This window comes from Diaphorina citri, unplaced genomic scaffold (assembly GCF_000475195.1).
Source record: "Diaphorina citri unplaced genomic scaffold, Diaci psyllid genome assembly version 1.1 scaffold2003, whole genome shotgun sequence".
In the NCBI taxonomy this organism is placed as follows: domain Eukaryota; kingdom Metazoa; phylum Arthropoda; class Insecta; order Hemiptera; family Psyllidae; genus Diaphorina; species Diaphorina citri.
In genome coordinates this window covers 10,612-35,519 of record NW_007379429.1, presented here as the reverse complement: position 1 = coordinate 35,519, position 24,908 = coordinate 10,612, and the positions used below count along the sequence as shown (strand labels likewise).

The window sequence follows — 24,908 nt, the reverse complement described above, 5'->3', positions numbered from 1 at the left end:
TCATCAAAATTTTTTTTTTTTTTTTTTTTTTTTTTTTTTCTAAACCCTAGGTACCACATAAATGTTAAACCTACCTAGTAACACTAGACACTTACTTGTTTTATTTCCAGTTCCTCAACACAAACAAAGAAGAAGAAAAGAAGAAGAGTAGTCTGGTACCTGATGACATCAATGCCAAGTTGAAGCACATTGCTTCTCTCAATTCTATTGCTGAATTCTTGATGATCTATTCCACATTTGAAAATGATTGGATGGATCAAGAGAACTTTGAATTTGAGGCCTTCCGAATTGAAATGGAGAAGCAACAGAATGAGTGCAATAGTATTCTAGATACTGTAAGTATAAGGGTTTGGATGTTGGATAGACTATCACCTGTAGACAAGGGATTTTCCATCCCCCTTCTTTTGTCTCTGAATTTGAACTAGGTACCTAATAGTACCTATACATACTATAAACCTAAGTACATACTTATGTACCTATAGGTACTTTAATATTATTATTATTATAAGCTATGTAGGTACACTTCTTTTTACTCATGTAGATAGATACCTAATATGTAGATAATAAATAACTTTGGTCGTTTTCATTTGACAGGTAAATGCATCTCTTCAAAAATTAGAAGAACTGAAAAGTGAATATAACCTTGTGTCAGGAAAGACCAACTCTCTCCACAAAGTCAGTCAGCAACTATTGTTAGACCAGGTAAGTGACATCGTAATTATTATTCATCATCAAATTTAATATTTGATTGTTCCCAACTATTGTAGTAAATATAAGATTCTTTTTACTGGGCTAAAAAATAGGTACATCAGTAAAGTTTACTCCAAATTTTCCTTATTTTGAATTGAACCTGCCTTTTAACAGCTCTCATAAAACACATTTTAAAAACACATATGAATTCATACTTCTTGCTCTCTATATTGTTTTGACTATACTGTGTACTTATTTACATCTGTTTCATCTCTTCAAAAATTAGAAGAACTGAAAAGTGAATATAACCTTGTGTCAGGAAAGACCAACTCTCTCCACAAAGTCAGTCAGCAACTCTTGTTAGACCAGGTAAGTAACATAATAATTAGTCATTACCTACATATTGTTGTAAATAATGATTGAAGAAATACAGGGCTAAACATTATTGTATTTATTGTAAGTAGGTATTTTAGCACTAAAGTTTGGCCAATTTTTTCCAGGTTTTGTCCAACTAGAATGCATTCTCTCCAAATTATGTACCTATGTAATATTTTTACTATGAGGGTTGAAGACCTATCCTGAAGGAATCAGCCTTTTAACAAACCTCAAAAAAGACATTTCCAAGTAAAACTCATAAATTCATACTTGTTGTTTTATTGTTTTGATTCATTCTGTGTACTTATTTACATCTGTTCTATTGCAGACAAGACTCAATGAGTTGGACACAGAGATATCCCAGCATGTTAAACATTATAAGGATATTGATAGGATAAATCAACTACTAGACTCAGCTCAGTTGAATGTATCGGGAGAAATGTTTGGTCAGCTGCTCAATGATATTGATGTTCACTTAGTCTATATCAACTCTCATGTAAGTCATACGATTTCATGGGATTCAGGAGTGTATCAGGAGTACAAATATTGTTATGCAAGGAGAAAATGACCCAGTAACAACATGCAAATAGATTTGATCTGATTATTCCCAACTATTGTAGTAAATATAAGATTCTTTTTACTGGGCTAAAAAATAGGTACATCAGTAAAGTTTACTCCAAATTTTCCATATTTTGAATTGAATCTGCCTTTTAACAGTTCTCAGAAAACACATTTGAATTCATACTTCTTGCTCTCTATATTGTCTTGACTCATACTGTCTACTTATTTACATCTGTTCTATTGCAGACAAGACTCAATGAGTTGGACACAGAGATATCCCAGCATGTAAAACATTATAAGGATATTGATAGGATAAATCAACTATTGGACTCAGCTCAGTTGAATGTATCGGGAGAAATGTTTGGTCAGCTGCTCAATGATATTGATGTGCACTTAGTCTATATTAACTCTCATGTAAGTCATACGATTTCATGGGATTCAGGAGTGTATTAAATTATTACATATCAAAAATACTCTCATGTAAGTTTCGTCAGAGGTCATGGGATTCAGGACTGTATCAAAAATATCAATCTTAATTCAGGAGTACAAAATATTGATGGGTAATATAGGTATGGTAAGAGAAAATGACCTAGTAACAACATGCATCTTATCTCAAAAGTCAAAAGTTACAACGGTAAAGTTACTTTTGACTGAAAAGTTACGTTACCCTATCCTTCAGCAGGCTAAACTTGTAATATTTTATTATTTCTGCAGAGAACCTACAAAGACAGCGGTGCCTATTTGGTGAGATATGGAAGTTTTGAAAATCAGATTTTGTTCCCTGAAGTTTTGAAAATCAGATTTTGTTCCCTGAAGTTTTGAAAATCAGATTTTGTTCCCTGAAGTTTTGAAAATCAGATTTTGTTCCCTGAAGTTTTGAAAATCAGATTTTGTTCCCTGAAGTTTTGAAAATCAGATTTTGTTCCCTGAAGTTTTGAAAATCAGATTTTGTTCCCTGAAGTTTTGAAAATCAGATTTTGTTCCCTGAAGTTTTGAAAATCAGATTTTGTTCCCTGAAGTTTTGAAAATCAGATTTTGTTCCCTGAAGTTTTGAAAATCAGATTTTGTTCCCTGAAGTTTTGAAAATCAGATTTTGTTCCCTGAAGTTTTGAAAATCAGATTTTGTTCCCTGAAGTTTTGAAAATCAGATTTTGTTCCCTGAAGTTTTGAAAATCAGATTTTGTTCCCTGAAGTTTTGAAAATCAGATTTTGTTCCCTGAAGTTTTGAAAATCAGATTTTGTTCCCTGAAGTTTTGAAAATCAGATTTTGTTCCCTGAAGTTTTGAAAATCAGATTTTGTTCCCTGAAGTTTTGAAAATCAGATTTTGTTCCCTGAAGTTTTGAAAATCAGATTTTGTTCCCTGAAGTTTTGAAAATCAGATTTTGTTCCCTGAAGTTTTGAAAATCAGATTTTGTTCCCTGAAGTTTTGAAAATCAGATTTTGTTCCCTGAAGTTTTGAAAATCAGATTTTGTTCCCTGAAGTTTTGAAAATCAGATTTTGTTCCCTGAAGTTTTGAAAATCAGATTTTGTTCCCTGAAGTTTTGAAAATCAGATTTTGTTCCCTGAAGTTTTGAAAATCAGATTTTGTTCCCTGAAGTTTTGAAAATCAGATTTTGTTCCCTGAAGTTTTGAAAATCAGATTTTGTTCCCTGAAGTTTTGAAAATCAGATTTTGTTCCCTGAAGTTTTGAAAATCAGATTTTGTTCCCTGAAGTTTTGAAAATCAGATTTTGTTCCCTGAAGTTTTGAAAATCAGATTTTGTTCCCTGAAGTTTTGAAAATCAGATTTTGTTCCCTGAAGTTTTGAAAATCAGATTTTGTTCCCTGAAGTTTTGAAAATCAGATTTTGTTCCCTGAAGTTTTGAAAATCAGATTTTGTTCCCTGAAGTTTTGAAAATCAGATTTTGTTCCCTGAAGTTTTGAAAATCAGATTTTGTTCCCTGAAGTTTTGAAAATCAGATTTTGTTCCCTGAAGTTTTGAAAATCAGATTTTGTTCCCTGAAGTTTTGAAAATCAGATTTTGTTCCCTGAAGTTTTGAAAATCAGATTTTGTTCCCTGAAGTTTTGAAAATCAGATTTTGTTCCCTGAAGTTTTGAAAATCAGATTTTGTTCCCTGAAGTTTTGAAAATCAGATTTTGTTCCCTGAAGTTTTGAAAATCAGATTTTGTTCCCTGAAGTTTTGAAAATCAGATTTTGTTCCCTGAAGTTTTGAAAATCAGATTTTGTTCCCTGAAGTTTTGAAAATCAGATTTTGTTCCCTGAAGTTTTGAAAATCAGATTTTGTTCCCTGAAGTTTTGAAAATCAGATTTTGTTCCCTGAAGTTTTGAAAATCAGATTTTGTTCCCTGAAGTTTTGAAAATCAGATTTTGTTCCCTGAAGTTTTGAAAATCAGATTTTGTTCCCTGAAGTTTTGAAAATCAGATTTTGTTCCCTGAAGTTTTGAAAATCAGATTTTGTTCCCTGAAGTTTTGAAAATCAGATTTTGTTCCCTGAAGTTTTGAAAATCAGATTTTGTTCCCTGAAGTTTTGAAAATCAGATTTTGTTCCCTGAAGTTTTGAAAATCAGATTTTGTTCCCTGAAGTTTTGAAAACGAGATTTTATTCCCTGAAATTTTGAAAACGAGATTTTGTTCCATGAAGTTTTGAAAACGAGATTTTGTTCCATGAAGTTTTGAAAACGAGATTTTGTTCCCTGAAATTTTGAAAACGAGGTTTTGTTCCCTGAAATTTTGAAAACGAGATTTTGTTCCCTGAAATTTTGAAAACGAGGTTTTGCTCCCTTGAGAAAAAATGTGACAATTTGTTTTCAGCCGACGCACTCGACGTTCTCCAGCGCGTATGTCAACAGCTCCTACAAGACACGGAGGAACGTCTTGTATTCCGCGCCAACATCTATCTTCAATCCGACATTCTCAACTATAACCCTTCCCCGGGGGATCTGGCTTATCCGGAGAAACTCGAAGTGATGGCGAAAATATCCGAAAGCCTCTCAGAGCCGGAGGAGAGAGGTTTGCACCGGGTCGGGTCTCATTCGTCTCTGATCAGTGAGAAGAGTACGACCTGTGAGGAGGTGAGGAGTATCAACCGCACTGCCAGGAATGTCACGCCTGACCTGCAGGGATTGTGGTAGGTGTTTCACTGCAAAGTACACTGAAAGGAAAATTGGACCAGCAAACTTCAAGTACTTGCATAATGCTATCCCGACAACTTCTTGCTTAGGTATATCCTTAAACACATCCATATGCAAGAAGTTGTCGGGATAGCATTATGCAAGTATGTACATACTTGAAGCTTGCTGGTCCATTTTTCCTTTCAGTGTAGGTTATACGTATAGCGTATACAGTATGGTCGGTCGATAACGTTTGAAACACATCCACACTAGCCAGCCTAGTTAGCTTAGTAGAGCGTCTGTCTTGTAACCGCTAGGTCGCGGATTCGATTCCCGCTCGGAGCAAACTTTATCTTAAACAGGTAAGGTTTGTTCTCGGAACGGCTGGCTTTTTTCTATATCCTGTCTTCCTTCTCTCTTCGATTTCGGGACGATAAGACCTTAGCAGTTACAGTTCCCTCTGTCAAACCTCTATTTATCCTAAACAGGTAAGGTTTGTTCTCGGAACGGCTGGCTTTTTCCTATCCTGTCTTCCTTCTCTCTTCGATTTCGGGACGATAATAGTTAAAGTTCCCTCTGTCAAACCTCTTTTTTCTCCTTTCTTTTTTAATCCTGTTTCATTAATATTCTTTGGTTTCAGGTATCCTCCTGTACGTCGTACACTGGTGTGTCTATCCCGTCTATATCGATGTGTAGAGAAGCCAATATTCCAAGGGGTATCTCAGGAGGCTGTCAGTATGTGCATTCAAAGTGTAGCTGCAGCCGCCTCCAAGATATCTGCTGCTAAGGTAAAATTATTGATGAATTCGTTGTGAATTCATGATTAATCATATAAATTTTACAAAAAGCAGGATTTTTTTTTCCATTGCCTATTAGGTATGTATTCGTATACTCATTATCTAAGGCTCGCTATACCGAAGTCTTATCGTCCCGAAATGCAAAAGAGAACCAAGGGGTATCTCAGGAGGCTGTCAGTATGTGCATTCAAAGTGTAGCTGCAGCCGCCTCCAAGATATCTGCTGCTAAGGTAAAATTAATCATGAATTCGTTATGAATTCATGATTAAACATATAAATGTATTCGTACACTCATTATCTAAGACTCGCTATACCAAAGTCTTATCGTCCCGAAATGCAAAAGAGACGAAGGACAGGATAGGAGAAAGCCAGCCGTTCCAAGAACAAACCTTGTCTGTTCAGGGTAAAGCTTGCTCCTGCCGGGAATCGAAACCGCGACCGAGCTCTTACAAGGCAGACGTGCGATTAGAATTTATGACAAACTATTTAAATCTATTTCAGAGCCCTATAGACGGTGAACTGTTCCAAATCAAACATCTGCTCATATTGAGGGAGCAGATAGCGCCATTCCAGGTGGACTTTACATCCAAAGAAGTGTCCTTAGACTTTAACAAAGTCAAGAGTGCTGGTTTGTACATTAACTACATTACCGTTTGAACCTTTAACACATCCCATTTTATGAACGAAAACTCTAATGAATTGTCTGGAGCCTATCTAAAAATTTTAAATTCTCAAATTTGAGTCGCATACATCTCAAACTTTCTCCATCGAGGTCCTCATAAAAAAAATCACATAGGATTGACAATAATTTACATGCCTATTTATAAAGAAACTAGTAAAATCCCTTTGCACAGGAGAGTATCTTAGTGGACTCAGAAAGTGTGATTTTTCTATGGGGCACTTTTAGATTGAACACCCTGTGCTGTACAAAAAATTTTAAATTCTCAAATTTGAGTCGCATACATCTCAAACTTTCTCCATCGAGGTCCTCATAAAAAAAATCACATAGGATTGACTATTTACATGCCTATTTATAAAGAAACTAGTAAAATCCCTTTGCACAGGGGAGTATCTTAGTGGACTCGGAAAGTGTGATTTTTCTATGGGGCACTTTTAGATTGAACACCCTGTGCTGTACAACATTAAATACACCAGTTCCCGACGGATTACTGCCAGTGATTCACTGGAGTTAAGCAACACCGTGAGTGTTTGGTATCTGAACAGATGACCGTCCGAGATGAAAGCCCTAGGGCTTATTTCTGTCGTATTGATTGCATTCCTGTTGAAAATTTTATAATAAAATAATTGACACCATACAAGGTTCATTATTCAATTAGAAAGAGAAGGTCCTAATTATATTATTTTTTTATTGGAATAAAATTAACAATACAGTATAATTATTCTATATACAATACCAATTAGAAAGAGAAGGTCCTAATTATATTATTTTTTTATTGGAATAAAATTAACAATACAGTATAATTATTCTATATACAATACATATACATATTACATAAGACATCAAATTAGTATAATTTTTCTTCTAAGGGGGATGAAATTTCAGCGACCAACAGAACCTGTGCCTGGACTGCCTGGATTCATATTCATAAAACCAATGTGACCTGTGAATGTGAGAGAACTGTCATGTGTTTTTAGTTTGCATTTCAACCAAAATAACACACATGACAAATTTCCTAAGCATGGATACGTGGATTTTATGAAACTAGGCATGTAGTATTTCCAATCAAAATCAGCTGCAGAAGACATCGGGCTTTACTCACTTGAAGTGGTTCAAGCTGGAAACATCAGGATGGTAAATCAAGGAGGAGTTTTAAGAATCAAACCCATCCATATAAATAAAGTGACTTTATAGTGATTTACTCCTGTTTACATCCAAAGAAGTGTCCTTAGACTTTAACAAAGTCAAGAGTGCAGGTTTGTACATTAACTACATTACCGTTTGAACCTTTAACATCCCATTTTATGAACGAAAACTCTAATGAATTGTCTGGAGCCTATTAGATGTATTGTTTGAAATTAATGCTTCACTGCAGCTTGAGAACCAGTATTCGGTTCATAAATATTTCCCTTAGAGTAGCCAGGGGCGCGGCAATGAAGACCCGGGCTGTAGTGCCATTTGGTAAACTACCTAAGGTACTTCTTTTTACTCATGTATATAGATATAGATACCTAATATGTAGATAATAAATAACTTTGGTCGTTTTCATTTGACAGGTAAATGCATCTCTTCAAAAATTAGAAGAACTGAAAAGTGAATATAACCTTGTGTCAGGAAAGACCAACTCTCTCCACAAAGTCAGTCAGCAACTATTGTTAGACCAGGTAAGTGACATCGTAATTATTATTCATCATCAAATTTAATATTTGATTGTTCCCAACTATTGTAGTAAATATAAGATTCTTTTTACTGGGCTAAAAAATAGGTACATCAGTAAAGTTTACTCCAAATTTTCCTTATTTTGAATTGAACCTGCCTTTTAACAGCTCTCATAAAACACATTTTAAAAACACATATGAATTCATACTTCTTGCTCTCTATATTGTTTTGACTATACTGTGTACTTATTTACATCTGTTTTATTGCAGACAAGACTCAATGAGTTGGACACAGAGATATCCCAGCATGTTAAACATTATAAGGATATTGATAGGATAAATCAACTACTAGACTCAGCTCAGTTGAATGTATCGGGAGAAATGTTTGGTCAGCTGCTCAATGATATTGATGTGCACTTAGTCTATATTAACTCTCATGTAAGTTATACAAGGTCATGGGATTCAGGAGTTTATCAGGAGTACAAATATTATTATGCAAGGAGCAAATGACCCAGTAACAACATGCATATAGATTTGATCTGCTTTGTTTCAACAAACTTTTTTTCTATTTTTAGGAATAGTTTCCTTTGGAGTTAACTATTTGAGTATTTTGAGTCATATCTTCACTAGGAATCTGTTGAGTTATCCTTGGGCTTTCTTTCTTGACTAAAAGGGTAAAATAACTCCTCAGTCAAAAGTTACAAGGGTAAAGTTACTTTTGACTGAAAAGTTACGTTACCCTATCCTTAATCAGGTTAAATTTGGACTATTTTATTATGCACTTCTTTATCTATTTCTGCAGAGAACCTACAAAGACAGCGGTGCCTATCTGGTGAGATACGGTCACGCTCTGAACCGGATCCTAACCCTGGTCCGAGGTCAGGTTGGTGATACTCTGCGCAGCATAGCACTAGCACCTAATAGTCAGCATGATATCAATGCTGCCATTGTCAGCATGAACTATAACAAGTTTCGTCTGGCTGCTGCCAAACTGAGGCCCATCATTGCCAATATTGAAAATCGCGCTGACAAAAGCCCTGAGTAAGTAAAATTTTGAACTTTGGATGCTGTTTAAGTAGGGTAATTTCTTGTTCCAGCTCTATGATTATAGAAGCTTTCAAATGAAAGTTCTACTTACCAGTAGTTCAGTGAACTGTAGACTTTACTTAGACAGATAGGCCCTCTGAGTTCCCCAAAGGTGGTACCCAAAAGATGAATTTCTGATATTCAAGGCTTGGTATTAAGAATGTGCGACAAACTATTAAAGTCAAACTAAAATGGATACAAAATTGTTGAGTTAAACCTAGACCTCACTATAGTCCATCAATAAAACTAATCGTATTTTAATGTCAACATAAGCATTTATTTTTTAATATTTCATTCTTATTATTCCTTTGACCTCCAGATATACCAACTTGCTAGCGGAATGCGAGGTGTGTTATCTACAGGCCCGTCGGTCCATAGCCCCTCACTGGGCGGCCTCAGAAATCAGGGCCGTGGCACAGGAAAGACCCGAACCCAGTTCTCTGGTGAAGGCAGGGGTGTGCTTCCTCCTGCAGCTCTGCCTGGATGAGTATGATTTGTACGGGCAGTTCTTCTCTCGTTCTGGTGAAAGCTTTAAGTAAGTTTTCCTCTCAATAGAACCTTTTTGAGATGCTATACCATTCTGTAGGACAAAGATTTTGTTGAATAATAACACTCATATTAATATTTATTTTCAGGGTTTACATTGAGGAGTTATGCACTAGTCTGTACGACATAGTGCGACCTCTGGTGATTCATATGCAGCATCTGGAGACCCTATCAGAACTCTGCACTGTGCTCAGACATGAAGTGCAGGAACAAATTCAAATGAATCGTGAGTATGCCTTGAAACAAACTTTTAGTTAGTCCCATTACAAAGTCATTCCAATGTGATTTTTCACGCCAAATCGAATCTTGCTACTTTGAACACTATCCGACTTACGGTTAAGGAGTTACAGGTTCGATTCTTTCCTGTGTCAATAAATTTTAATAATTTTCGAAAAATACATGCCAATAGTCAATCTTATGTATGTATTTTTTCACGAGGAATCTGATGAATCAACTTATAGCTCTATGCGACTAACATTTAGGGAGTTACAGGTTCGATTCTTTCCTTTGTTAATAAATTTAATTAAATATCATAAATTATTGATAAATTCGCTTGTGAACAGTCTAACTTGTGTGATTTTTTACGCTGCATAGAATGGTGCAACTTTTAGCACCATCCAACTTTCAGTTGAAAAGTTACGGGTTCGATACTCCCCCTGTGTCATCGCATTTCACTCTTCTCTGTGAACTATTGACAAAAAGGCATGTGAATAGTCAAACCTATGTTATGTTAACGCCGAACCGAATGGTGCAACTTCTAACACTATTTGACTTACAGTTGAAAAGTTATGGGTTCGATACTCCCCTGTGTAGGATTGACTATTTGTATAACTATTCAGTGCTCAAAAAGTCGAATCGCTGAGTCTAAAGCAACGCCTGTTATTTAGAAATTCAATGCAACAAGCAGTACTGAAAAGTTATGGGTTCGATACTCCCCTGTGTAGGATTGACTATTTGTATAACTATTCAGTGCTCAAAAAGTCGAATCGCTGAGTCTAATGCAACGCCTGTTATTTAGAAATTCAATGCAACAAGCAGTACTAAAAAATCCGCCCCGGGCGGGAATCGAACCCGCGGCCTAGCGCTTACAAGGCAGACGCACTACCAACTAAGCTAACTAGGCTGGCAAACGGCAAGGTTAGTTTAACCCCGGTTTTTCGTGAAGGTGACTCCAAGTACCCCATGAATTAGGTTTATTAGGTCATTAGCGTCGTGAGAATATAATTAATTGAGGAGATGGAACAATAATTGAGATCCTATCCAAATGGCAAGGTTAATTTAACCCCGGTTAGTAATAATTGGCCTCATTTGTAAGATTAAGTTTAGTGGCATACAAAACTATGGGCACCTTGTATGAAAAGGGTGTCAAATACAAGAGTTCAGGTACACCCTGTAACTTGATAGTATCGTGTGGACATAATCACCTGCAAGTTTAATAATATCAATACCTGGGCTTGGTTCGTTCACCTTCACTGTAATAATGTATTAAGTAGATTATAGAACTATTGACACTAACAGATGGATGGCGGAGAAATGAGATAGCGTGAACTATGGGAATTCAGGTGAACATCATTAAATTTATACTAGGTATTTGTAGTATACCAAGTATCTACATTGGGGAAAAAAGTTAAAAGTCACTGTACTAGCAGTTATATACATAGGTCTTTGGTGACAGCTAGAACTGCCCCATTTACACATCAAAATATCCCAGACCAGGTAAGTTATTTCCTTGAAGTTCATTGTTTGCACGAAATAATTGCACTAGGCGTTACCGGACTTGCAAATATCAACCAGAACATTAGCAATCTAAAAATATCAACAGACAGATCAACAACAACAAGACACCTAGCTAGAGGTAAACATTCGTTAAAGTTCAAACAAGAAAAATTGTTTGCATTCTGACGATTTTTTTGATGAGGAACTCGGGAAAAAGCTGCTTTTCCAAATTTGGTGATCCGGTACTCTTGGCGTTCATGACCACATTTTAGGAACCGCTGCCGAACTTGACCACATTTTAGAAACCGCTGCCGAACTTGACCACATTTTAGGAACCGCTGCCGAACCTGATCACATTTTAGGAACCGCCGCCGAACTTGACCACATTTTAGGAACCGCTGCCGAACTTGACCACATTTTAGAAACCGCTGCCGAACTTGACCACATTTTAGGAACCGCTGCCGAACTTGACCACATTTTAGGAACCGCTGCCGAACCATAAAAGTCCCCCCCCCTTCATCATACCGTCCGATTTGATCTTTGAATCCGGGCCTAAGGCAGGTGAAAAAAAGAAAAGAAAAAGATAATAATAAGAGATTCAAATTGAATCACCTTATTATTATCTTTTTCTTTTCTTTTTTTCACCTGCCTTAGGCCCGGTACGAGTGTTTTTTCGTGTTTGAAAGAACTACTCTTGAGGATCTAGTTCACTGAAAAGAGTAGTTCATTTTTTTAGCTTAATGAATCTTTACACATCTCTACGGTCTATTTCGATTGTGATACTAAAATTTGGGGTTTAAGCCCCTTATGTTCCAAAGCGGTTCCGAAACTATGGCCACTAGAGTAAAAATTTTAAATTCTCAAATTTGAGTCGCATAGGGGTGTTGACTACAACTTGAACTTGCTTGAAGAATGTAAGTAATTATAATAATTATCCTAATGTGTTTTATCATCAAATCATCATCATAATGCCCGAACTAGTTCTTTAATTGAGTGTAGACCTCACTTGGAGAAAAAGGGTACATACTACATTCACTACTTATGTACATGTCCATAGGAACCTAACTGCAGTATCTAACAAGGAAAGAATAAATTCCATTTTATAATTGAGATGTTTTCCCAACTTCTTCATTTAACCTTGGTGCTTTACTGGCTGTGGGGGAATTCTGAAGGAAATTAAAGACATTCAAACCAAACATAATAGGCACTCTTGTTTTTACGACAACGCGAAGACGTAATAATTCCAACCGATCAATCAACCGTCAAATGGTTAATCAAATTGAATTGATTATCAGTCGTTTTCAAGGATTAAAGAAAGAAGAATCTTTCACGCTTGTGTTATACCACCCAGGAATACTTATCATGGTCGACAAAATCGAAAAAGTCCTTTTGTTTTTATTCTAACACGAATGATGGCGGTGGACAATCACAGATCGCCGTGAAATCTTGAAAAAATTGATTCTTTCTTTTTATCAGAATGAACATTTTTTGTTTTTATCGGAATAAACATTTCCATTTCCATTTATTTATTTTTTGCCGGAGCAAACCGGAATATACATACACAAAGAAAGTGAAAGTGGCAATGCTGTACAGGAAAAACAAAGAGAAATGATAATATTCTAGCCTGATTCTCTGACTCACCCATCTCATTGTCAGAAACGTGTGTTCAGAAAAACTGGGGAAAATACTTTACTCCTGATGTTTCTCCTATCTTTCTCAACCTTTTGTGCGCTTCTCTTCCCTTTCTTTTTCCCCTTCCTTGGAATTCTCTCGTTTACATCGCCACCTCTGTACAATCTGACCTAAAATTTCGCCCCCTGCTGACAGTTTACTTAGCTATGAGTGGGTGAGAACAACTTGAGAACCAGTATTCGGTTCATACATATTTCCCTTAGAGTAGCCAGGGGCGCGGCAATGAAGACCCGGGCAGTAGTACCATTTTTACTCCTGATGTTTCTCCTATCTTTCTCAACCTTTTGTGCGTTTCTCTTCCCTTTCTTTTTCCCCTTCCTTGGAATTCTCTCGTTTCCATCGCCACCTCTGTACAATCTGACCTAAAATTTCGCCCCCTGCTGACAGTTTACTTAGCTATGAGTGGGTGAGACGAGACTAGAGTCTCCCATCTTGTTTTCTACCGGTTTCCTTACACCCACAGGATTAGATAGGGGTAATAACTCGGTATAACACGCCAAAATCGGGATACTGCCCCGGTTCTATCGGAGTACTAGACAAGTTATGCCGCCCATCGAATCCTGTCCGGTTATAAAGGCTCAATCAAGTTAGTATTTTCAGTCTAGTACAAGTTAGTATTACTATCACTATTATTATTTCAGTTCATTGGAGCATTTTTGCATAAGAATGCAAGGTACCAATTCTTACATCTGCTTGGGCGAAAATATCTACCAACTCAGATGTGGAAAATTGAAAGTAAAATACCTTTTGGTTCTATTGTTATACAAATAAGCTCCAGACATAATAGAGTTCTGTCCACAATCCGATACTTTTAGGTTCAAATCTAGATGCCAAATTATTAGCCATGCCAAGAATCGAACTGTGGACTCTCAATTCAGGGAATCAGTCGGTTCATATTAGATATTATAATAAATCAATGCTAGGTTGTCCATTTTAAGGATCAAAGACAGGAGTGTCACATTCTGGCATAGCCCATGACCACAGCCCTTATTTTGCCAGATTAAACCAAGTTTGTATATAACATGTTATAGTATGTTGGCACACTCTAATAAATATAAATTTAAAAAAAAAAAAAATCGTAGATATATCTGTTCAATCAAATAAGTGCTTAATTTAAACATGGTTTAAACTATCAAAAGTGATCCTGGGTTTAAAAGGACAATTTGGATAAGGAATCCATATGCTCCATCTGACATCTGATATGGACCAACCTAAAGCATTGGATATGTACCACCATTCAGGTCACTTTGACTTCTTACTCTTATTCGAATAAAAGCTCGTTTCAAAACCTAAAAATAGCAATTGAACACGAAAAGAATTTCCATGTTCTCTGACTTGCTTCACATGGACATTCTGTTATCAGACGGTTGAAAGGTGCATCCCAAATCATTACTAGCAGAAACAAGACTTTAACAACATAACAACTATGACCAAATTTTGATTTTCACCCCAGAGAGCACCAGGCTGAACACAAAATACGAATTTCAGGTAGGGTCATCCAAAATTACTCTAAACAAGAACACCTCTAGAAAATCAACGATTGCCTGAAACCAGGGCTCAAACAAACCCTGAGTAAACCGACCTCACCAGTCATCGTCAGACAAGACACCATACAACTCCAACAATAAAATCAAACGGTAAAGCTTATTCCACACGAAATTTACCGCCCAATATGGGTCTCAACATTGACGTCACAAATGCCCACCACTCACGCTCAGACCTAGGTCTGCCAGACGGTCTGAACGTGAGAGGCTGACCCAAGTCATTCCAAACGAAAGCAACCCGCTTTCCAGTCGAAGGTTTAGCGGTTCAATTCCAACCGCTTCGGATACACAAGTATAAAATTACATCACAGCATTGGGTTCATGTTTTCCGCACGCCCTAGGGGTTGCGCCTAGCGGAATATATATCCCGCTAGATGCAAATCCCAGGGGGACAGGACAGCGGATTAGGAAGAGTTGGGATGCGGTAGTTGTCCGAGTGTTTCCTGGGTTGCGTTGGCTTTCAGGATGGAGTTTTCCATTTCCAGCTGGTTTATCCTCTCCATAAGTTCTGCGATTTTCTCCTTCAGGACTTCCACCTCTTCCCGGACTGCGAACATCAGATGTGACTTGACCAGATCCTGCCAACACAAGAGGAGGAGACAAGTTGGTTAAATCTTTGTTCAGGACTAATGCTCACGATTACAATTACTCACAAATACTTTATTTAGACTGCCAGCGAGCGCAAGGCGCGAGACTAGCGTAGAATGATGTTTTTTTTTTTTACTAAAATGGTCAAAGAAAGACCCTATTTTATTTATTCAAGCTGCTGTTTCGAGGATATTTTGTTCTTTATAACACGAGGGACATACTATTTGATGCGTTTGACTACGGTACGGCAAACACATAATCTCTAGTACTGTAGTACTCTGTAGGACACGAACGAAATTAGTTGTAAAACTACTACTTTTAATTCCTACGCAAAAACTGGCGATAAAAAAAAAATGACACCAATTTTTAGACTTCTTACTCTTATTCGAATAAAAGCTCGTTTCAAAACCTAAAAATAACAATTGAACACGAAAAGAATTTCCATGTTCTCTGACTTCCTTCACATGGACATTCTGTTATCAGACGGTTGAAAGGTGCATCCCAATCCCAAATCATTACTAGCAGAAACAAGACTTTAACAACATAACAACTATGACCAAATTTTGATTTTCACCCCAGAGAGCACCAGGCTGAACACAAAATACGAATTTCAGGTAGGGTCATCCAAAATTACTCTAAACAAGAACACCTCTAGAAAATCAACGATTGCCTGAAACCAGGGCTCAAACAAACCCTGAGTAAACCGACCTCACCAGTCATCGTCAGACAAGACACCATACAACTCCAACAATAAAATCAAACGGTAAAGCTTATTCCACACGAAATTCATTTCAGGTAGGGTCATCCAAAATTACTCTAAACAAGAACACCTCTAGAAAATCAACGATTGCCTGAAACCAGGGCTCAAACAAACCCCGAGTAAACCGACCTCATCAGTCATCGTCAGACAAGACACCATACATACCATACAACTCCAACAATAAAATCAAACGGTAAAGCTTATTCCACACGAAATTTACCGCCCAATATGGGTCTCAACATTGACGTCACAAATGCCCACCACTCACGCTCAGACCTAGGTCTGCCAGACGGTCTGAACGTGAGAGGCTGACCCAAGTCATTCCAAACGAAAGCAACCCGCTTTCCAGTCGAAGGTATAGCGGTTCAATTCCAACCGCTTCGGATACACAAGTATAAAATTACATCACAGCATTGGGTTCATGTTTTCCGCACGCCCTAGGGGTTGCGCCTAGCGGAATATATATCCCGCTAGATGCAAATCCCAGGGGGACAGGACAGCGGATTAGGAAGAGTTGGGATGCGGTAGTTGTCCGAGTGTTTCCTGGGTTGCGTTGGCTTTCAGGATGGAGTTTTCCATTTCCAGCTGGTTTATCCTCTCCATAAGTTCTGCGATTTTCTCCTTCAGGACTTCCACCTCTTCCCGGACTGCGAACATCAGATGTGACTTGACCAGATCGCCATGCCAAGAACTGTGGACTCTCAATTCAGGGAATCAGTCGGTTCATATTAGATATTATAATAAATCAATGCTAGGTTGTCCATTTTAAGGATCAAAGACAGGAGTGTCACATTCTGGCATAGCCCATGACCACAGCCCTTATTTTGCCAGATTAAACCAAGTTTGTATACCTATAACATGATATAGTATGTTGGCACACTCTAATAAATATAAATTTAAAAAAAAAAAAAATCGTAGATATATCTGTTCAATCAAATAAGTGCTTAATTTAAACATGGTTTAAACTATCAAAAGTGATCCTGGGTTTAAAAGGACAATTTGGATAAGGAATCCATATGCTCTGCTTAATTTAAACATGGTTTAAACTATCAAAAGTGATCCTGGGTTTAAAAGGACAATTTGGATAAGGAATCCATATGCTCCATCTGACATCTGATATGGACCAACCTAAAGCATTGGATATGTACCACCATTCAGGTCACTTTGACTTCTTACTCTTATTCGAATAAAAGCTCGTTTCAAAACCTAAAAATAGCAATTGAACACGAAAAGAATTTCCATGTTCTCTGACTTGCTTCACATGGACATTCTGTTATCAGACGGTTGAAAGGTGCATCCCAAATCATTACTAGCAGAAACAACACTTTAACAACATAACAACTATGACCAAATTTTGATTTTCACCCCAGAGAGCACCAGGCTGAACACAAAATACGAATTTCAGGTAGGGTCATCCAAAATTACTCTAAACAAGAACACCTCTAGAAAATCAACGATTGCCTGAAACCAGGGCTCAAACAAACCCCGAGTAAACCGACCTCATCAGTCATCGTCAGACAAGACACCATACATACCATACAACTCCAACAATAAAATCAAACGGTAAAGCTTATTCCACACGAAATTTACCGCCCAATATGGGTCTCAACATTGACGTCACAAATGCCCACCACTCACGCTCAGACCTAGGTCTGCCAGACGGTCTGAACGTGAGAGGCTGACCCAAGTCATTCCAAACGAAAGCAACCCGCTTTCCAGTCGAAGGTATAGCGGTTCAATTCCAACCGCTTCGGATACACAAGTATAAAATTACATCACAGCATTGGGTTCATGTTTTCCGCACGCCCTAGGGGTTGCGCCTAGCGGAATATATATCCCGCTAGATGCAAATCCCAGGGGGACAGGACAGCGGATTAGGAAGAGTTGGGATGCGGTAGTTGTCCGAGTGTTTCCTGGGTTGCGTTGGCTTTCAGGATGGAGTTTTCCATTTCCAGCTGGTTTATCCTCTCCATAAGTTCTGCGATTTTCTCCTTCAGGACTTCCACCTCTTCCCGGACTGCGAACATCAGATGTGACTTGACCAGATCCTGCCAACACAAGAGGAGGAGACAAGTTGGTTAAATCTTTGTTCAGGACTAATGCTCACGATTACAATTACTCACAAATACTTTATTTAGACTGCCAGCGAGCGCAAGGCGCGAGACTAGCGTAGAATGATGTTTTTTTTTTTTTACTAAAATGGTCAAAGAAAGACCCTATTTTATTTATTCAAGCTGCTGTTTCGAGGATATTTTGTTCTTTATAACACGAGGGACATACTATTTGATGCGTTTGACTACGGTACGGCAAACACATAATCTCTAGTACTGTAGTACTCTGTAGGACACGAACGAAATTAGTTGTAAAACTACTACTTTTAATTCCTACGCAAAAACTGGCGATAAAAAAAAAATGACACCAATTTTTACAAAGTTATGAAATAGGTAACTACAAAACTTATTACCTTTATATGATACGCAAATATCACACCAAGGATTAACCCGTTGTGACGCACGTTTCCAGACATGCGGAAATCATTATCTACTCTTATTTTTTCTGATGGGCCATTATTATCTAAGTTCGTCGGGTCGTTTCCGAGTGAAAAAATACCATAGTAACATCATTATGTAAGTTTTAGTAAGTTCGGGTCATTCCCGAGTTTAAGTAATACCATAGTAACATTATTGCGTAAGATTTGGTAAGTTCCGATAATTTCCTCGCGAGACTAGCGTAGAATGATATATTTTTTTTTTCTACTCTTAATTCCTACGCAAAAACTAGCGATAAAAAAAATGAAACCCATTTTTACCTTTTTCCCTCTATTTTTCCCTTTTCTCGACTGTCAATACATTGTGTTGGGGGTTATCTAAGGAGACCAAACGGGGTTAAACAAACACACCAAGGATTAACCCGTTGTGACGCACGTTTCCAGACATGCGGAAATCATTATCTACTCTTATTTTTTCTGATGGGCCATTATTATCTTTTCAACATTTATCTCTCTAGCTCCTTTGACTTGAAATCAATTTTGCTTTTTTTTTTTCGTGAAGGTGACTCCAAGTACCCCATGAATTAGGTTTATTAGGTCATTAGCGTCGTGAGAATATAATTAATTGAGGAGATGGAACAATAATTGAGATCCTATCCAAATGGCAAGGTTAATTTAACCCCGGTTAGTAATAATTGGCCTCATTTGTAAGATTAAGTTTAGTGGCATACAAAACTATGGGCACCTTGTATGAAAAGGGTGTCAAATACAAGAGTTCAGGTACACCCTGTAACTTGATAGTATCGTGTGGACATAATCACCTGCAAGTTTAATAATATCAATACCTGGGCTTGGTTCGTTCACCTTCACTGTAATAATGTATTAAGTAGATTATAGAACTATTGACACTAACAGATGGATGGCGGAGAAATGAGATAGCGTGAACTATGGGAATTCAGGTGAACATCATTAAATTTATACTAGGTATTTGTAGTATACCAAGTATCTACATTGGGGAAAAAAGTTAAAAGTCACTGTACTAGCAGTTATATACATAGGTCTTTGGTGACAGCTAGAACTGCCCCATTTACACATCAAAATATCCCAGACCAGGTAAGTTATTTCCTTGAAGTTCATTGTTTGCACGAAATAATTGCACTAGGCGTTACCGGACTTGCAAATATCAACCAGAACATTAGCAATCTAAAAATATCAACAGACAGATCAACAACAACAAGACACCTAGAGGTAAACATTCGTTAAAGTTCAAACGAGAAAAATTGTTTGCATTCTGACGATTTTTTGATGAGGAACTCGGGAAAAAGCTGCTTTTCCAAATTTGGTGATCCGGTACTCTTGGCGTTCATTTTGCCGTGGTACTCAACTTTGTTTCAAGGTCATTACCGTCACTATTGTTCCATTTTGTTTGTAGGAATATAGGAGCTATTGGTCCATTTTGTTTGTAGGAATATAGGAACTATTGTTCCGAAGTTATAGGAATCTTTAAAGTTTGCGGATATGTCAAGAAAAGTTAAGGAGAACTCTATGTTTGGGAGTGATGGATGAATCGTTTTGTTCCGGGGTGTTGACTACAACTTGAACTTGCTTGAAGAATGTAAGTAATTATAATAATTATCCTAATGTGTTTTATCATCAAATCATCATCATAATGCCCGAACTAGTTCTTTAATTGAATGTAGACCTCACTTGGAGAAAAAGGGTACATACTACATTCACTACTTATGTACATGTCCATAGGAACCTAACTGCAGTATCTAACGAGGAAAGAATAAATTCCATTTTATAATTGAGATGTTTTCCCAACTTCTTCATTTGACCTTGGTGCTTTACTGGCTGTGGGGGAATTCTGAAGGAAATTAAAGACATTCAAACCAAACATAATAAGCACTCTTGTTTTTACGACAACGCGAAGACGTAATAATTCCAATGGATCAATCAACCGACAAATGGTTAATCAAATTGAATTGATTATCAGTCGTTTTCAAGGATTAAAGAAAGAAGAATCTTTCACGCTTGTGTTATACCACCCAGGAATACTTATCATGGTCGACAAAATCGAAAAAGTCCTTTTGTTTTTATTCTAACACGAATGATGGCGGTGGACAGTAACAGATCGCCGTGAAATCTTGAAAAAATTGATTCTTTCTTGTTATCGGAATGAACATTTTTTTGTTTTTATCGGAATAAACATTTCCATTTCCATTTAGTTATTTTTTGCCGGAGCAAACCGGAATGTTATACCACCCAGGAATACTTATCATGGTCGACAAAATCGAAAAAGTCCTTTTGTTTTTATTCTAACACGAATGATGGCGGTGGACAATCACAGATCGCCGTGAAATCTTGAAAAAATTGATTCTTTCTTTTTATCAGAATGAACATTTTTTGTTTTTATCGGAATAAACATTTCCATTTCCATTTATTTATTTTTTGCCGGAGCAAACCGGAATATACATACACAAAGAAAGTGAAAGTGGCAATGCTGTACAGGAAAAACAAAGAGAAATGATAATATTCTAGCCTGATTCTCTGACTCACCCATCTCATTGTCAGAAACGTGTGTTCAGAAAAACTGGGGAAAATAGGTTAAACAAATTTGCACACATATCAATGAACACGAGAAATTGTGTTGAGTCCTTGACATCAAATTGAGACAAGGGGAGATGTGACCGCACAAAAAATTATCACGTCTGATAATTTCGCACAGGGAAATATTTCAAGATAAAAAAGTCTGGAATATGAAGTTAAAATACCGTAGAGATTTATGAAATAAACATTAAAATACCGTACATATTTAGGAAATATACATTAAAATCTGTACATCATACAGATTTACCTCAACTTTTTGATATAAATAAATTTTAAGCACAGATTTACATAAAGTCTTTACGTGGGCAGTGGAAATATCGCTGCTAATTTTAGATATGGAATCCGAGGGAAATTACGGACAGAGGAATTCCAAAAATGTTAGAAAGTGCTCATTAAAATGTTTTAAATACCTGTCCATCCAATCGCTGATATATATATAGTGATATAGTACATTTGGCTGGTAAAGAGGGTGCGAGTTCAATCCCAGCTGAGGCATGGAATTTTATCTTAATTTATTTATTAAATGACCCAAGTACATAATATGATGATAGACTAATTGATTTGTAAGTCGCCAAATGACATATATTCTTCTATTACAACAATTAACCAACAAAGCACTACGAACTACACCAACTCGATAACTATAAATATTTATAAAGTCATGTATCTACACCGAAAAAGACATTGTTCATTAGATTGTCTATTGTATCATATGAATCTGAAGGGGGTGCGAGTTCAATCCCAGCTGAGGCATGGAATTTTATCCTAATTTATTTATTAAATAACCCAAGTACATAATATAGACTAATTGATTTGTAAGTCGCCAAATGACATATATTCTTCTATTATAACAATGAACCAACAAAGCACTACGAACTACACCAACTCGATAACTATGAATATTTATAAAGTCATGTGCCTACACCGAAAAAGACATAGACATTGTTCATTAGATTGTCTATTGTATCATATGAATCTGAGATACCGTTGTAAGTTGTAACATATCTCAGCTAATTACATATTCGACACGTTCCATCCCTCCTGTGTATATTTGCCAAGAGAAATGAGCAAGGAACACACCATTCAGACCATTTTAGCATAATTGGAGACGAGTGTGAATTGAAACATTTCAAATAGAGCTCATTTATACCACAAACAATTACTAGGTTCTAGAGGTGTGCCAATTAACGCATGCGTTTGCCAATTTAAGCTATTTTCTAGACTCTTCCCATTACATCAGCGTCAAGGACAAACATTAGCTGATTTTGTGGCATGTCTAATCACTTCCATTCTTAGGTTGAACAATTTTACATTTTTTTTTTTTTTTTTTTTCATTAGGGACTTTCATGCCACCATGCTTGTGGCAGGGTCCTTACAATCCTTTGTAGACAGGGTAAGATTGATTCCAAAAAAAAAAAATGCCACAACCTTAGTAGTGAAATCACTACACTACACTGTAGTGGTTAGTGCGGTGGACTTTGGATGTGAAGGTTGGCGCCGCGCTGACAAAAGCCCTGAGTAAGTTGAAAAATTTTACTTGGCTAATGTTTAAATGGGGTCATTTCCTGTTCCAGCTCTATGTTTATGGAAGCTTTCAAATGAAAGTTCTACTTACCAGTAGTTCAGTGAACTGTAGACTTTACTCAGAAAGATAGGCCCTCTGAGTTCCCCAAAGGATGTCTTGGTACCCAAAAGCTGAATTTCTGATATTCAATTCTTGGTATTAAAGTCAAACTAATGTCTTGGTACCCAAAAGCTGAATTTCTGATATTCAATTCTTGGTATTAAAGTCAAACTATTAAAACTAAAATGCAACAAACTATTAAAGTCAAACTAAAATGGATACAAAATTGTTGAGTTAAACCTAGACCTCACTATAGTCCATCAATAAAACTAATCGTAATGACCTTATCACTTATCAGTTTTACAGTGACATTAACCCCATTTAAAATGACAATAATAATGGTTTTGTATCAATTTTTCCCATTTCAGCGTATTCCTTGCTACAAAAGAGGGGGAAGCTGTTTTCTCTTGACTCCACCAATTCTATTCTAGAGCTACTTCTAGAGGGCGCCCCGTTTATCAAGGAGAACACCTTGGACTCTAGGAAAGAAGTGGATAGGCAGTTGAAAGGCTCTTGTGAAACGCTGATACGGCATGCCACCATGCTTGTGGCAGGGTCCTTACAATCCTTTGTAGACAGGGTAAGATTGATTCCAAAAACATTCATGAATTCAACCTTAGAGATTTACAGTGACATTAACCCCATTTAAAATGACAATAATAATGGTTTTGCTTCGATTTCTGCCATTTCAGCGTATTCCTTGCTACAAAAGAGGGGGAAGCTGTTTTCCCTTGACTCCACCAATTCTATTCTAGAGCTACTACTAGAGGGCGCCCCGTTTATCAAGGAGAACACTTTGGACTCTAGGAAAGAAGTAGATAGGCAATTGAAAGGCTCTTGTGAAACGCTGATACGACATGCCACCATGCTTGTGGCAGGGTCCTTACAATCCTTTGTAGACAGGGTAAGATTGATTCCAAAAACATTCATGAATTCAACCTTAGAGTTGTATCAATTCTTATACTTCGCTTGGGCGAAAATATCTACCAACTCAGATGTGGAAAATTGAAAGTAAAATACCTTTTGGTTCTATTTTTATACAAATAAGCTCCAGACATAATAGAGTTCTGTCCACAATCCGATACTTTTAGGTTCAAATATAGATGCCAAATCATTAGCCATGCCAAGAACTGTGGACTCTCAATTCAGGGAATCAGTCGGTTCATATTAGATATTATAATAAATCAATGCTAGGTTGTCCATTTTAAGGATCAAGAGGTTGGTGGTTCGAGTTCGAGTCAAGTCATAAAAAAATGGCGTAGTTTATTGTTCGAGAAATGACATTTATTAGCAGCATTTATGCTTAACTTAATTAAAATTCCTTCCCCCCTCCAGGTAAAATCGTCGGAAACAGTCGGTGGTTCTACCACCCAACCGCCTAAACCAAGTGCCTCCAGTGTTGCCACTATAGTCCAGGAAACTCTGCGCAAGATCAAAGAACACTTGGCACCACTGCAAAAGAAGATGGCGCTCTATCTGGTTAATCCGGACACACAGTTTAAAGGTTGGCGGTTCGAGTCCGAGTCAAGTCATAAAAAAATGGCGTAGTTTATTGTTCGAGAAATGACATTTATTAGCCGCATTAATGCTTAACTTAATTAAAATTCCTTCCCCCCTCCAGGTAAAATCGTCGGAAACGGTCGGTGGTTCTACCACCCAACCGCCTAAACCAAGTGCCTCCAGTGTTGCCACTATAGTTCAGGAAACTCTGCGCAAGATCAAAGAACACTTGGCACCACTGCAAAAGAAGATGGCGCTCTATCTGGTTAATCCGGACACACAGTTTATTCTTTATCGACCAATCAAAGTGAGTTTTGCCATACTAGTTACCTTGGAGGGTAGCTTGTCTGCCTTGCAAGCGCCAGGGCAAAGGTTTGATTTCCGCCCTATTGAACTTCATCAGAAACAGATGGGATTAATGCCAGCCTTTGCCAGCCTAGTTAGCTTAGTTGGTAGTGCGTCTGCCTTGTAAGCGCTAGGCCGCGGGTTCGATTCCCGCCCGGGGCGGATGCTTCACATGGACAGACATTCTGTTATCAGACGGTTGAAAGGTGCATCCCAAATCATTACTAGCAGAAACAACACTTTAACAACATAACAACTATGACCAAATTTTGATTTTCACCCCAGAGAGCACCAGGCTGAACACAAAATACGAATTTCAGGTAGGGTCATCCAAAATTACTCTAAACAAGAACACCTCTAGAAAATCAACGATTGCCTGAAACCAGGGCTCAAACAAACCCCGAGTAAACCGACCTCACCAGTCAACGTCAGACAAGACACCATACAACTCCAACAATAAAATCAAACGGTAAAGCTTATTCCACACGAAATTCACCGCCCAATATGGGTCTCAACATTGACGTCACAAATGCCCAC

The 24,908-nt window shown here is 37.4% G+C and overlaps 1 protein-coding gene and 1 long non-coding RNA gene across 2 annotated transcripts in view; both read left to right on the top strand.

The window, feature by feature from the left end:
* The window catches only part of LOC103517909 (conserved oligomeric Golgi complex subunit 3), a 36,478-nt gene that overhangs the window by 982 nt on the left and 10,588 nt on the right, over positions 1–24,908 (top strand). The window contains exons 2-11 of the mRNA XM_008482958.3: positions 111–335; positions 595–702; positions 1,394–1,561; positions 2,341–2,383; positions 4,440–4,755; positions 5,379–5,526; positions 6,037–6,163; positions 22,895–23,155; positions 23,219–23,430; positions 24,148–24,333. Coding sequence (XP_008481180.2) covers positions 111–335; positions 595–702; positions 1,394–1,561; positions 2,341–2,383; positions 4,440–4,755; positions 5,379–5,526; positions 6,037–6,163; positions 22,895–23,155; positions 23,219–23,430; positions 24,148–24,333 — 1,794 coding nt within the window. The remainder of the gene's footprint in view (positions 1–110; positions 336–594; positions 703–1,393; positions 1,562–2,340; positions 2,384–4,439; positions 4,756–5,378; positions 5,527–6,036; positions 6,164–22,894; positions 23,156–23,218; positions 23,431–24,147; positions 24,334–24,908) is intronic.
* On the top strand, positions 13,168–16,454 carry LOC113471007. The gene is made up of 2 exons (XR_003393870.1): positions 13,168–14,400; positions 15,840–16,454. It is a non-coding gene; the product is annotated as an uncharacterized LOC113471007 (long non-coding RNA).